The following is a 13,874-nucleotide window of genomic DNA, read 5'->3' on the forward strand; positions in this document are numbered from 1 at the left end:
GCCCGGGGCAGCGGGCTGTGCCGGGAGCTCTGCAGGGTTCGCTGCGGCGTCGCTGCCTGGCCGAAGGGGCTGCAGGCTTCGGACGGAGTGTGGACTCCCGGGTCTGGGACCAGCTTTGATTCGGTGACCTCCTACGCCCTCGCCCGCGTGCTGCCAGCTCCACACTGACTGCTGTGTGCCTGGGTGGGAGGAGTGGGCTGGGGGCTGTCCTGGGGGCTCGGAGCCCCCCTGCCCTGCCCGAGAATCTGAGGGGCTGCAGCCAGGAGCTCTAACTCCTGTCCTGTGCTTGTGCTGCAGACGGAGCCCACACCCTCACCTGCGCCCTGATGCTGCTCAACACAGATCTGCACGGACACGTAAGTCCCTGCTGCCGCCGGCCCCATCCGTCCCCGCGCTGTCTGTCCCCACCGCCCTGAGCCGTGGGTGCGGGACCCTGGGCACCCCGGTGTGCCTGGGATGAGAGGGGAGCAGGGCTGAGCGAGGGAGGGAGCTGGCGGAGGAGCGAGCGGGGCTGTGGAGGGGACGTGATGGGCGGGAGGGCACAGGATGAGGGCAGAAGAGGGAAGCGGACAGGGAGAGAGAGTGGGGATGAGACGCCCAAACTGGCTGCCATGGGAGCGGGGAGCACCGGGCTTAGAAAAAGGAGGCGATTTAAGACTCCCGGAGTCGAGGCGAAGCTGGCAGCTTCCCCACGCCTTCAAGCAGCCTCCCTGAGACCCGGCTGGTCCCTCGCCCCACCACGGAGACGGGAGGGTCTGGGGGACCTGCTCCAGCCAGCGCCGGCACCCCGGCCCACAGGTAACCCCCCCACGTTTCTCTCCCCCTGGCTCCCCCAGAACATTGGGAAGAGAATGTCCTGCTCGGACTTCATTGGCAACTTGGAGGGGCTCAACGGAGGCACTGACTTCCCCAAGGAGCTGCTGAAGGTAAACTCGGTCGCTCTCCCTGGCCACGCGAGCAGCGGGAGCAGAAGTGAGAGCTTTGGGCGGGTTCACGTGGATGGCCGTGTGGGATGCGATGAGTGCGCCCGTCCTCGTGTGGGAGCAGTGGTGGTCCCTCGGCCTGCGGCTTCCCCCCCTCCTTGCTGAGGGGGGCATGGGCTGCCCGGTTCCCCAGGAGGGCACCGGAGCTGCGGCCGGGGTCCTGATGCTCTCGCTGCTCCTCTGCCCATGCCGCAGGTGGTTAAAGTCCCGGAGCTGGGACCTCACCGCGCTGGTGTGAGCGAGGGGCTCCTGCCTTCTCCCTGCCTGTCCCCGTTCCCAGCGGGGCTTGGTCGGGGACGGCAGGGTTCAGCGAGCCCCTCCGGCCTCAGGCTGCTGCGCTTCTCCAGCATCGCCGGTTCCCAGGAGGGTTCCCTGAGCTGCCATCCCCCCATCTCGGGCCCTGGGAATGGGATTAGCTCCCACGGGACCTGCTGGGCAGAAAGCTGTTGGTGCAGCGCTGCACTCGGCAAAGGCTCGTGGCGGAAGATGGGTTCCCACAGGGCGCCGGAACCACGACGGGGGGAGGTGGTTGGCGAAAAAAGGCAGCAGAGGGTGAAAAGCTGAGCTCTCTTTTCAGCCTCTGTGGGTCTATTCCTGGCTGCGTCGCTCACCCCATCATTAAGGGGTTACCAGCAGTTCTCAACAGGGCTGTCCTCCCTCTCAGCCCACGCTTCGCCGCTAAAAGGAGTTACTTAGGAAAAATTCTCCTCTAATTTTAAACCTGGCACCAGAAAAGGCTTTAAGCACCTGAAATGAATGGAAACCTCCAAAATGAGGACCCTGAACCCCTGCCCTCCAGCGCTGCAGCATCGGAGCTCTGCGAGCTCCTCGGCATGCCCCCTTTGCCGCCGCCGGTGCCCCGCCGTTGGGTACCCCTGCTTCAGGCACCGCCGCCTCCCTCTTACACTTCACTCCCCGAAGTCCCGTTATCCCGGGTGGGATGCTGCCGGCTCGGCGGAGCTGGCTGGCGGCCGTGCCTGGGGACCGGGGCCGGATGGTTGATCGTATCCCCGCGGGAGCACGCGCGTTTCCGAAGGGCAGCAGGGGAGGGGAAGGGATGGCCAGCTTCAGAGGAGCTTCCCAAAGCTGAGGGCTGGGTCTCGGGCAGCTCCAGCAGCGCAGAAGGATCCTGGGGGCTCTTCTGAGCCTGCCTGGGGAGACAGTGCGGGCTGCAGCCCCACAGGCTTTTCAGAGCTGGAGGGCTTGCGGTGGCCCCCCCCGACAGCGTTCACCGCCGGGGGGTGAGCACAGCCAGGCAGGACCCGGGTGGCTGCAGGGGACACAAGGCCCCCATCCCCTCTGTCTCTGGGGACAGCAGCAGGAGCAGACCCGCAGAGAGCCGGGGTGCTCCCCTCGTCTCCGGCTGCGGGGGGTCCCAAGACAAACACAGCGCGATCCCCCAGCGCGGGTGGCAGCTTGAGTCAGACGAGGACTTTATCTGCTACTCGATAACACACGTACACAACCCCAGATTGGTGCGGAAGAAACGAAAATGCTTGAAAGCTTGTGCTTTCGCAGCTGAGCACCACGTCCCCGGCGCTGGCAGCGCCTCGCCGAGCTGCTGCAGCTGCGGCAGCGATGCTTTACCGGCACTGCTGCCGGAAACCCTTTCTTCTGGCTCTCAGAGCTCCCCTGGACAATCAGACTCCGCAGGCGGGTCTGCCCAGCTCTCCGGCCGGGGGGTCCTCCCTGCCAGGGCCATGAGAACCCGAGTGACGCCGTGCCCAAGGGTGCCCACGTCTCGGACGCGAGCTCCTGCGGCCAAATGAAGGCAGCTGCCCGCCCCGCGAGGAGGGCGGTGAGGCGGCACGTCCCAGAGCTCGTGGTGTTTTATTGAGCCCTTGAGACGCTGCTCTTCCCTTGGCAGCGTGATTTCGGCCCCGGGCCCCCTGGGATTTCACTCTCTGTTGCTGGTTGTCTGGTGTATTTCAGAGGTGGGTTTGACCTTTACGTGATCACTTCGCGGAGCCTTAGCTCTGACCCATCTTCCTTACTTTTTTAGCTTAACCTGGTGCTTTGCTGACCGGTAGCGACGCGGCAGGGCTCGAGCAGACCCCGTTTCTCCCTGGTGCTGCTCAGGGATTGCGGGAGCGAGCCGAATCTGTGCTGCCTTCCAGCCTGGGAGCTGGAGCCTGCTCAGATGTTAATGAATTGAGCCTGACAATGCAGTCGGGTCCCCGGGGGAGGAAGGTAGGACGGGCCCCCACCTCCCAGCTTGGAGGCACAGCGGCAGGGCTCCGGCGCTCAGCGTGCTGGGTAAGCGATGAGCAACGTGGGAAGAAAGCCCCGGCTCCCACCTCTGAGCTGTAATCTCTGGAACGCTCGCTCAGTCTGATCCCCCGGGCTATATTTTTTTTTGCCTATTCCCCCCCCCCCCCCGAAGTGACATGCCGCCCTGCCCCTGTCTCGCAGGGCTCGGCGGCAGCCCAGCGTGTCTGGTGGGCACCCGTGCCCCCGTCCTCACAAGTTTTGCCCAGCGATCACTATGCCAAGCAGTTAGGATGGAGTGGAAAATTTCCCCCTCTCCACCGGCCGCATCTCCTACTCAGTGAAGCCTAACGGAATTACGCAGCGATGCTCACGCCTGCCCCAAGGATGCCCAGCCCTCGGCTTCTTCATGGGAACCGCTGCCTGGAGCGTCCACGTCCTGCCCGTGACCAGCCAGACGGCTCCAGGCACTGGTTTTGCTGGCCTGACCTTGAAGGAATGGGCAGGAGGATGAAGTGTGGAGCGGGCACTGAGGATGGCAGGTCGGAGATCTCCCGTCAGCTCAGACGTTTGGAGGTGTCTGGTGCCAGCTCTGAAGCCTGCCCAGCTGGCACAGAGCAGAGGAGCTGCCTGCCTGATGGAGCCCAGGAAGCCTCTGAGAATCCACCACTGCTGTCCCTCAGCCCCAGGAAGCCTCTGAGAATCCACCACCGCTGTCCCTCAGCCCCACAACCCCAGGAAGGCTCTGAGAATCCACCACTGCTGTCCCTCAGCCACAGGAGCCCAGGAAGCCCCTGAGCAGCCACCACCGCTGCCCTCAGCCCCAGGCACCCAGGAAGCCTCTAAGAATCCATCGCTGCTGTCCCTCAGCCCCAGGAAGCCTCTAAGAATCCATCGCTGCTGTCCCTCAGCCCAGGAAGCCTCTAAGAATCCATTGCTGCTGTCCCTCAGCCCCAGGAAGCCTCTGAGAATCCATTGCTGCTGTCCCTCATCCCCAGGAAGCCTCTGAGAATCCACCACTGCTGTCATAGAATTATAGAATGGTTTGGGTTGGAAGGGACCTTGAAGATCATCTGGTTCCAACCACCCTGCCACGAGCAGGGACATCTTCCACCAGCCCAGGGTGCTCAGAGCTCCATCCAACCTGGCCTTGAACCCTTCCGGGGAGGGGGCAGCCACAGCTCCTCTGGGCAACCACTGCCCTCAGCCCCATGACCACAGGGAGCCCCTGAGACTCCACCACCACTGCTGTCCCTCAGCCCCAGGAGCCCCGGAGAGTCCCGCGACCCGCTGGGGTGGCAGGGAGGGCCAGCCGGGGGGCAGCTCATGGGGCAGCTCGGGGGGCATCCCGCTGTCCGGCTCGGCTCGGCTCGGCTCGGCCCGGCCCGGCCCGGCCCGGCTCGGCTCGGCTCGGCGGGGCGCCGCGGGTCGCCATTGGCTGCGGCGGGCGGGGCGGGGCGTGCGGAGGCCCCGCCTCCCCCGGGCAGCCGCCGGCGCTCCCCGCCCGGCCCGGCCCGGCTTCAACAGGCGGCGGCGGTGCGGGCAGGGCGGGCAGCGCGGGCAGGGCCGGGCGGGGGTCCCGCCGCCCCCTCTCCTCCCCCCCGCCCCCCGGCAGGATGATCGGCGTCAACAGCATCAACAGCAGCGCGGGGCGCATGCGGTCCCGCTCCATGTGCTCGGTGCGCTACGGGCGCAACTACCGCGGCGTGGAGACCTTCTGCTACGGGTGGCCGCAGCGCTCCCGCACCCTCAAGCCGGTGCTCTACACCGACCTGGTGGTCAGCCGCCTCCAGAGCCGCCGCAAGAAGAAGCCGGTGAGCGGGGGGGGGGGGGATGCGCAGCGTCCCGGCGGGGAGGGGGGGTGGAGGGGGAAGGACCGACAGACGCGGCCGGACGGCCCCGCTGCGGGAGCCCCAGCCCCGGCGTGCGGGTAGCGAGCGGCCAGCTCCGTCCCCCTCCGCTCCCCTGCCCGCTGCCTGCGGGGACGGGTCGCCGTCGCCCCCCCCGCGCCCCAGGGTCGCCATCACGCCCCCCCCCCACCCGGTCCCAGAGTCCCTGTCGACCCCCCACCCCCCACCAGAGTCCCCATCGCCCCCCCAGAGTCCCCATCGACCCCCCCACTCCGTCTCAGTGTCCCTATCGCCGCCACCCCCCTCGCCCCGGGGTCCCTATCGCCGCCCCCACCCGCGCCCCAGGGTCCCCATCGGCCCTCCCACCCCGTCCCAGGGTCCCCCCGTCCCCGAGCAGGGGGGCGGCGGGAGCGCGGCCAGCCCCCGGGGTGACATTGCGCCTGTCGCTCGGCAGCCGCGCTCGCTGGAAAACATCGCTGCCGGCAGGACCGCGGGCAGGGCGGTGGGCTCCGCCGGGACCGACCCCCCCCCCCCCCCCCCCCCGGCGGCGGGCAGAGCCGCAGGGCAGCCCCGGCTCCCGGCCGAGCCGGCTGGCGGGGAAGCAGGGGCTGCCTGGCCAAAAAAAGCGCGTTTTTTCACGGCCACGAGCGCGATGGCCGCGCGCCGGCATCCCTTTTGGAGGTGTTACGCCGGGGTGCGTCGGTCTGAGGTGGGGAGACGCGACCGCGCTGTCTCTGCGCGCGTCCCACCTCGGCGGGTCACCCGTGTGGCGGCCGGAGAAGGGCCCTTCGCGGGGGCGAAGCGGGCAGGGGTCCCCCAGAGCCGCCCGCGCGGTGAGGACACGGGGCCCGCGGCGATGCTGTCGTAGCGCAGTACGGTCCTGGGGGCCGCGTTGGGCTGTGACGCACTCGGGTGGAAGAAGGGAGACGCTCGGCCGCTGCTTCCCGCGCCGTGGGGCTGAGCTGGGGGGGGGACAGAGGGGGCTGCCGCCCTGGGGGTGGGTCGCCGGCTGGGTTAAAAGCTGTCGGTGCGGCTTACGGTGTCGACGAGTCGAAAGCGTGGGGCGGGGATGGGTCGCCGTCCGCCACTGTCGCTGCCTGCGGCACGGCGGAAGGTGACGTGCGGGACGCCGTCCCCGTGGCAGCCCACCCGACGGGGACACAAGGCCTGTCCCCAAGACGCTCGGCCCCGTCTGCGTGCGGGGACGGGGGACGCGGGGCGTGCGCAGCGGGCTTGGCGTGTGCCGGGTGGTGAGTTGTGCGTGGATGCGGGTTGGAGGGCTGCGAAGGTGAAGATGGGACCTGACATTGGTGCGGACCCCACTGATGTACGTCCCCGGGCTGGCGGTGCCGACGGCAGCCACGCAGCCGGGGGGTCTGGGGGACCTGGCAGAGCTTCGTCGCGGGGTGCGGAGAAGGGTGCTTCGCTGAGGAAAAGTTGGAGAAAGCCGGCAGCTGAGCTCTCGCGCCGAAGCGCTGCCGGGCACGGAGAGAGGGAGGGTGATGGCGGGGAGGGTGCTGGGCGCCGGCGAGGTCTGTCCTGCAGGATGCCACGCAGCCGCGGCTGGTGGCAGGGCTGGCAGGAGGGACGGAAGCCCGCACCGGCGCGGGGCATCCTGCAGTGCCGAGAGCCGAGCTCGGGGCTGCTTCGCACAGGAGCCCGTGGACTGGAAAAAGGACGGGTACCGAACAGTTAGATCTGTAAACAGGCACCCCGGAAAGGGTTAACCCCCTGCCTGCTGCCGGAATTCATGCCTTCACCCCGCTCTGCTGCGGGCCTGCTGGGCTGCAGCCCTCGGCACCGTCTCCTCCCTCGGCACCGTCTCCTCCATGCTAAAGCCGTGGCCAGCTTGCGCTGGGTGGCTCCCCGGTCTGCTCCGAGCTGGGGAGCTGCAGGGGGATGCCCTCTCCCCGTGGGGAATGGCGCTGGGGCTAGGTGGGAGCAGCGGGGCCGCCTGCCCCTCGCCCGCTGCAGCCCCCCGGCCCTCCTGGGGATGCCAGGACGCGGGGACGCTGGCTGGAGCGGGGTGCGGGGACATCCTCAGCCCGCTGTCGGGAGGGAGGCCACCAAAAACGACGGTGTCGGTTCAGTTTGGATCCCGCTGGGACAGTGTATCCCGAGGTCTCCTGGGCGTTGCACGAGCCCAGGGCTGGCTGTCTGGCCCGGCGTGCTGCAGCGGTGAGCTCATCACTGGCGATGACGGAAAAACCCAAACCACGCTCGGGGTCGGCTGCAGTGGCACGGCGCTGGTGCCCCGCTTCCCCTTGCGGGTTCAGAGCTGCCAAGGAGGTGGGAACGGATCCACGGCGCGGGGCGGGGGGGTGAATCCACGGAGCGAAGACAGCACGGAGAGCGGGGACCCGCTGAGCTGCAAAACTGGCGGCTCTGCTGACGCGGCTGTGAGTTGGGCTCCAGCAGCCCGCACCGCCTGTGCTTCCCCGGCGGAAATGGCCCCGGCGCTGGGTGGGCTGGTGGGACCAGGAAAGCAGGACGGGCTCTGTGGCTGGAGCACGTCTCCTCGGCCGGGACCTGGGCTGAGCCTGCCGGCTCTGTTCCCGAGACCGACGCCGGCTGGGGCTGGCGATCAGCCAGGCAGAGTCTTGGCAGGATTTAGGCATAGATGCGAAGCTTGGTGCTGCCCTCCCAATCCCCCAGCCCCCCCCTCCCGCGTTCGCCTCTCGCCGTACCCCGGCACGGGGGTGCTCAGCGGTCCCCTCTCCCCGAGCTCTGAGGTGGGGTGCTTGGCTCCTGCCCGTGGCCGGCTTGCGGGATGCTGTCGGGGCTCGGAGCAGGGCGGCTGGAGCCTTTCGAAGCCACGAGGCAGTTCTGCCGCTGAAGTGTTCGCCGACGGTCCCGGAGCCTGGGTCTGCGTAGCATGGTGCTCCGCCGGGCTGTTCTCCGGCGCTGTGCCACCCAGAATTACTCCCCAAGCATCTTCTGGCACCGGCTCGCTGGGCATTTAGCAGCGATCCCCCTGCGAGCCCCGCGCGGGGCTGGGGGCCAGGGGGGCTGCCGTCCTCTCCTGCCGCGCGTCGCCCAGCCCTCCGAAATCCCTGCTCAGCCTCCCTTCCCCGGGGCACAGCGCCAGCCCCGCTCTGCGTCGCCGCTGAGCGGGGCAAAGCTGAGCCATGCGTCCCACCCCGCCCGCTCCTTCCGAGGAGCTTTTCTGCAGTTTCCAGTCCTTGCCTCTCACTTTTGGGGGTTCTTGGCACCTCCCGGCTGCGTCCCTGACGGTGGGTAGGGTCCCTTCCCTTCTGCTTCCCATGGCGATCCCTCGTCGTCCACGTTGCTCTGAGACGCCCGCTTCTCCTGCTGGGGTTGTATTCCGCAGGACTTCGGGCTGGTTTTGTTCCCCCAGGCTCTGCTCTGGGTCTCTTTGCAACCCGTGCTGCCCTGGCTACCTCGCTGCCAGCGGGTACCCGCTGCTCGCACCTCAGCACCCTGGGCACTGGGGTCTGAGCTCTCAGTACCCCCTCCGTGAGCCTCCTGTCTTCCCAGGAGACAAGCGAACCCCTCTTTCTGCCTGCTAGGTCGGGGTGATCCCTTTGCTCCCCTGGGAAACAAGCCGGTGCTGCGCCGACGGGGACGTGCGGCAGGAGCCGGGTCCCCGCTGCGTCCCAGCTGCTGTGCCTCGCGAGGGGACGATGGATCCCCCTCCCCAGACACCCCGGGGCCTCTCTGCCTTTCCCGGCCCTGCACGCCTCCGGTTGGACTTTCCCAGCCACCAGCGAGGTCTCTCGGCAGCAGCCTCCGGCCCAGTGATGGATGCTGGCAGCTGCCCTGAACAGCCTGCGCGAGACTCGGTTATTTTCCTCCGAGGATGACGCCTTCCAGATCTTGCTCCAAAGCCCTCTGCGAGCGCCGTGTCGAAACCCTCTCCAGAGCCTCCCCAGCTGCAGCGCCTCCGGCTTGCGCCCAGCTCGGACCGGACGAGCGCGTGGCCCTGGAGCGTCCCGCCGCGGGCAGGCTTCGCTTGTCGCTGTGCTGAGCTGCAGGCGGCAGCTCCCGCGTCGCTCAGCTTTGCCGCGTCCGGGCAGCCGGGGAGGGCAGGGTGCTGGGGAGGGGATAGGGACGGGCCACAGCCCCCCCGGAGCAGCAGCAGCCCAGCAGTGGGCAGACAGCCCTTCTGCCTCGACCAGCCGCGGCGGTCCTCTGAGGGGCTCGTGGACGGCGGCGTGGCGGCGGCGTTGCGAATCCGGAGCAGGCACCCTGCGGAAGCCTCTCCCAAAGCCTGGGTGTGCTCCTGGGCAGCCCCCCCTGGGAGCACCCCATCCCTTGGGCCAGCCTGGGATGCCCAGGAGCCTGGAGAAGCGGCTCTCCCAGGGACTTGGAGATGTTTGGTGCACCTTGCCGTCACGCTGCCAACGCCGTGCCCCCGTCGTGGGCAGGTGGAGAGGGAGGGGAGCAGAGGGGGGACCACCAGGGCCATCCCCAGCACTGTACCCTGGCCGTGTGTAGGTTGCAGGTCCCGTGGTGCCTGGGAGAAGGTGTCTGTAGCCCTGGAACAAGGCCAGCCAGCATGGGGCTGGACCAGGACGAGCTGACCTGGGCTTGTCCTAACCTCCAGTGCCCCTGAGCCGGCCTGGCGTGCCCCCACCGTCACCCAGCACAGCCCCCCTGACCTGGCAGCACTGTCCCCCTGACCCCTCGCTCTTCTCTCCGTAGGCGCTGTATGGCTCCATCAAGAACGAGAAGCTGCAGTGGGCCATGTGAGTGTACACCCGTCCCCGGGATGCTGCCGCCCGGCGCGGAGTGGGCAGCGGGACCACCGTGCCGGCACCGGGGGGGGGGGGAGGGGGGGCTTCCTCACCCCTGCCAGCCTCCCTGCTGGGGCATCGCCCTGCCCAGAGACCCTGTCGGCCATGGTGCCGCAGGGCTGTGAGGAGATGGGATGGGGGTGGGGATGGGATGGGGATATGGTGGGGATGGGATGGGGTGCGGTGGGGGTGCCTGGAGAGCTGCAGTGGCAGCGTACCCCTGCCTGCCCTCAGCACCTCGGTGGGGACCCCCTCCTGGCACGCTGCTGAAGGGCGGAAGCCCAGCTCCCCGCAGCTGCGGCGTTGCTTCGTGGCTCAGTGGCCGTGCCCGGGGTGGGAGCGGGCGGCTCCGGGGGTCCGTGGCTGTGCCGGGGCCCATCGGGGTGCCCGCACCCTCGCCCACAGCTGCCATCCCCAGCAGCGGGAGCGGCAGCGCCCGCGCTGCGGGGATTAATCAGCCCGGCGGTGCTGCCAGCGCTGAGCCGATGCGCTCGGGCTGCTGCCATGGCGACGCTGGCAGATGCTGAGGGGTTTAATTAGCAGCGAGCGGGTCTGCGGGAGGGGGGAGGCAGCAGCGCTGGGCTCCCACATCTTCTTGCCGGGCGGGGAGGGTGGCACCGATGCAGCCTGCCCGCAGCAGCCTGGCCGCAGACCGAGGGGCCGTGGCTCGGAGGGAGAGTGCGAGCGGGGGTCTGCCCTGCCCCAGTGCTGCCCGAGGCCTCCCCCCCACAGCCCCTTCGCTGGTGGCCCTGAGCCCCGTAGTCCGGCTGCTGCCCTGAAGGCGTGGGGACCGCAGCCTGGGTCTCTCTGGGAGGGGGGGTTTTCCCTTCTAGACCCTCTCTCCTGGCAGCCGGGGACCCGTGAGGCTGTACGCCACGGGCCGGGGGGCTGCTGTAGTGCCAAGCCGCAGGGTGCTGCTCCTCCGTGGCCCCTGGCTCGTCAGCATGGCTGGCATCAGTCCCAGCCCTGTCCCAAAAGGCTCCTCGCTCCCGGGGCAGGCAGACCCCCCCCCCAAGCCAGCAGCAGGCACCCCGTGCCTTGCCTTCTCGAAGGGCAGGGGCACAGAGGCATGGCTGGGTTTGGGATGCTCTCGGTGGTGACGGGACACGGCTCAGCCTGAGCTGCTGCCGCTGGCCTCCCTGTCAGCAGCCAGGCCTGAAAACGGCACTGGCAGGTGGGAGGCTTGGTATTTGGTGTCCCCAACGAGGTAACAGACTCTGTCCCCACCCAAATCTGTGCCTGGCAGAGATGAGGAAGAGCTGAGAAAGTCCCTCTCGGAGCTGGCAGACCCCAACCCGAAGTCCATCAAGCGCATCAGCAGCTGCAGTAACCCCTTTCTGGACTTCTCCCAGGACTCCAGCATCGCCATCTACAAGCATGGACTGTTAGTGCGCAAGATCCACGCGGACCCCGACTGCAAGAAAAGTAGGTGCCCGGGGAGCCCACAGCAGGGACCCGGGGCAAGGGGGCACCCGTGAGCTCCGGAAACCCGGCGGGCAGGGCTGGGGTCACTCCCCGACGTCTGACTGGAGCCCCCCTGTGCCCAGGCTGCGCTGGGTGTCGTTCAGCCCCTGGGCTGGGGAGCCTGGAAGCCTCTTGCTGCCCGGCTGCCCCCGCCATCGGCACTGGGCAGAGGCCGAGACAGCAGCGGGCAGCGCAGCCCCTGCCCGCAGGCGGGGAGGTGGGGGGGTGGGCTCCCCAGGGGACGCAGGATGGTGGGGATGAAGGATGGTGGTGTGTGATGTGGCAAGCGAGCGCTGCCAGGCACGTTCACCGTTTCCACCATAAAATCCTCGCTAAGCCGCGGCCGGCCAACACCGCCTTGATCTGATGAGACGCAGCCGCCATCGAAAGCCAGCGTTACCTGGTGGGCGGCGATGCGGGCAGCGCGGCGGTGATGCGCGTGCGGGCAGGGAGCGCGGCGGAGAGCTGCAGCCCCGCCGCCAGCAGCACCATCTGCCCGCCACGCGGCCGGCGCGGGCTCAGGTGCGCGGGGACGGTCCTGGCGTGCTGCCCGTCCCCGGGGTGGGTGACGTGTGCCGTGGCGGGGCTGGCGGGCGGAGGCGGGGGGGGGGATGCCTCCCCAGCTCGGCCGGGGCTGAGGTCTGCTCTGCTTTCTCCTCTCCGGCAGCGCCGCGAGGGAAGCGCGGCTGGAAGCCCTTCCACGCTATCCTGAAGGGGATGATCCTCTACCTGCAGAAGGTAGGCAGCAGCAGGGCCGCCTGGGGAGGGGGACTGTCCCCAGCCTGGGGCAGGACGTCACGGCGGTCCCCGCCGCAGCGAGATGCGGGGTCCGGCACATGGCATCACAAAGCCCGTCCTAACTAGACCCAGCACCACGCTATTCCTTGGGGACCTGGTGGCATCCCCCCTCTGGGGTGCTCGGGCTCGGCGTGGGCGATGGACGCAGCCGCCGACCAAGTGCTCTGCGTGCGGGGGCCTGGCTGGGCAGCGGGCCGGCTCCGGACCCTTTGCCCGGGGGGGGGGGCGGTTTGGGTGGCACATCCAGGCACGTGCGCTGCGGGGCGGTGGGCAGCAGCCACCGTGCCCCTCTTGCTGGTGCAGCCTCTCCCCGTGGGAGCAGCACGAGGCGGGGGCAGAGCCTGCAGCAGGCTGGCGGGGGGGGGGGGGGGGTGGTGGTCTCCGCGCCCCGCCGCTGCCAGCGCGTGCCTGCGGTCCCCACGGCCTGGCAGAGCATGGGGTGCGTGCCCCCCGCCCGCTCTGAAACCCCGCAACTCGCAGGAGGAGTACAAGCCAGGGAAGGCGCCGGCGGAAGAGGAGCTGAAGAACGCGATCAGCATCCACCATTCCCTTGCCACGCGGGCATCGGACTACAGCAAGCGACCCAACGTCTTCTACCTCAGGACAGCTGACTGGAGGGTCTTCCTCTTCCAAGCACAGTGAGTGCCCCCGGGACCACCGGCTGGGTCTGGAGGGTGCCATGGGGCTCAGGCCACCTCGCTCCCCCCTGCCCAGCCCTTTCCGGAGGGAAGGGGACGCGGTGTCAGCGCTGTGCTTTGCCTGGCTCCTCTTCTCCCCACCTCAGTGGGCTGGCGTGGGGCTGGGGGCAGAGCCCCGGGTGCTCGGAGGGGGGCCTGGGTCTTGTCTGTGGGGCAGGTCCCTCTGCCCGTAACACGGCCAGTGCCGCTTAGAGCCCGCCTGCGGGTTGGCCTTTCCCCCAGGAACCCCGAACAGATGCACTCGTGGATCACGCGCATCAATGTGGTGGCAGCCATGTTCTCCGCACCCCCCTTCCCCGCGGCCATCGGCTCCCAGAAGAAGTTCAGCCGCCCGCTGCTGCCCAGCTCCTGCACCAGGCTCTCCCAGGTGGGCCGGGGGGCTGGCACGGACCCGGCGGTTGCTGGTGGCACTGGCCCTTGCGGCAGGACCCCGGGTCGGGGGGGTGCTGAGGCTGGGTGGGGGGCAGCAGGTCTCATTCCTCACAGCGGGGGTGGGAGACGGGTGATGGAGTCAGGCTGTGGAGGGGAAGGTGGTCCCACAGCATGGCTGCAGGGTGCTGCCAGGGTCAGGACCTTGAAAGGAGACGGGCCAGGGAGATTAACTGGCGCTCGTGCGTGCCAGAGCTGTTATTCACAGAGCAGAAAGGATTAAAAAAAAGAAAAAAAACCAACCCACCAGCCTAGTTTTAGAGGGGATTAAATTCTTCTGCTTTAAGGCTGCAGCCAGCCCCCTGCCAGGTGGGAGCAGATTGCCCCCAAGGGCCTGTGCTTTTGCCTGCCATTAAAAAAAAAAAAAAAAGGCAAAAAAACCCCAACTGAGGAGCAGAAGATGGGATCCTGGCTGGACCTAGGAGGGGAGCAGCCTGTTCTGGGCGCAGCCGGCTCCCAGCGCGCTGGCCTGCAGCTGAGGGGCAGCAGTGGGGGGGGCAGAGCAGGGAGGGACACTGAGGCGGTGCGACCCTTCCCCAGGAGGAGCAGGTCAAGAGCCACGAGACCAAGTTCAAGACAATGTCAGCAGAGCTGCTGGAGCATCGCTCCTCGCTGCCCGAGAAGAAGGTGAAGGGCAAAGAGTACGAGGAGCTGAAGCAGAAGGAAGAGTACTTGGAGTTTGAGGTG

General features: G+C 68.4%; 1 protein-coding gene across 2 annotated transcripts in view; it reads left to right on the forward strand.

Moving 5' to 3' along the window:
• Positions 1 to 13,874, forward strand: part of PSD (pleckstrin and Sec7 domain containing) — a 46,512-nt gene that overhangs the window by 30,596 nt on the left and 2,042 nt on the right. For both annotated transcript variants that reach the window (XM_075422762.1, XM_075422764.1), the window contains 8 exons: positions 298 to 356; positions 837 to 926; positions 9,707 to 9,750; positions 11,045 to 11,223; positions 11,930 to 12,000; positions 12,541 to 12,698; positions 12,981 to 13,125; positions 13,728 to 13,871. In XM_075422762.1, the coding sequence (XP_075278877.1) occupies positions 298 to 356; positions 837 to 926; positions 9,707 to 9,750; positions 11,045 to 11,223; positions 11,930 to 12,000; positions 12,541 to 12,698; positions 12,981 to 13,125; positions 13,728 to 13,871 (890 nt within the window). The remainder of the gene's footprint in view (positions 1 to 297; positions 357 to 836; positions 927 to 9,706; positions 9,751 to 11,044; positions 11,224 to 11,929; positions 12,001 to 12,540; positions 12,699 to 12,980; positions 13,126 to 13,727; positions 13,872 to 13,874) is intronic.

The sequence above is a fragment of the Opisthocomus hoazin genome, chromosome 6 (assembly GCF_030867145.1).
Source record: "Opisthocomus hoazin isolate bOpiHoa1 chromosome 6, bOpiHoa1.hap1, whole genome shotgun sequence".
NCBI lineage: Eukaryota > Metazoa > Chordata > Aves > Opisthocomiformes > Opisthocomidae > Opisthocomus > Opisthocomus hoazin.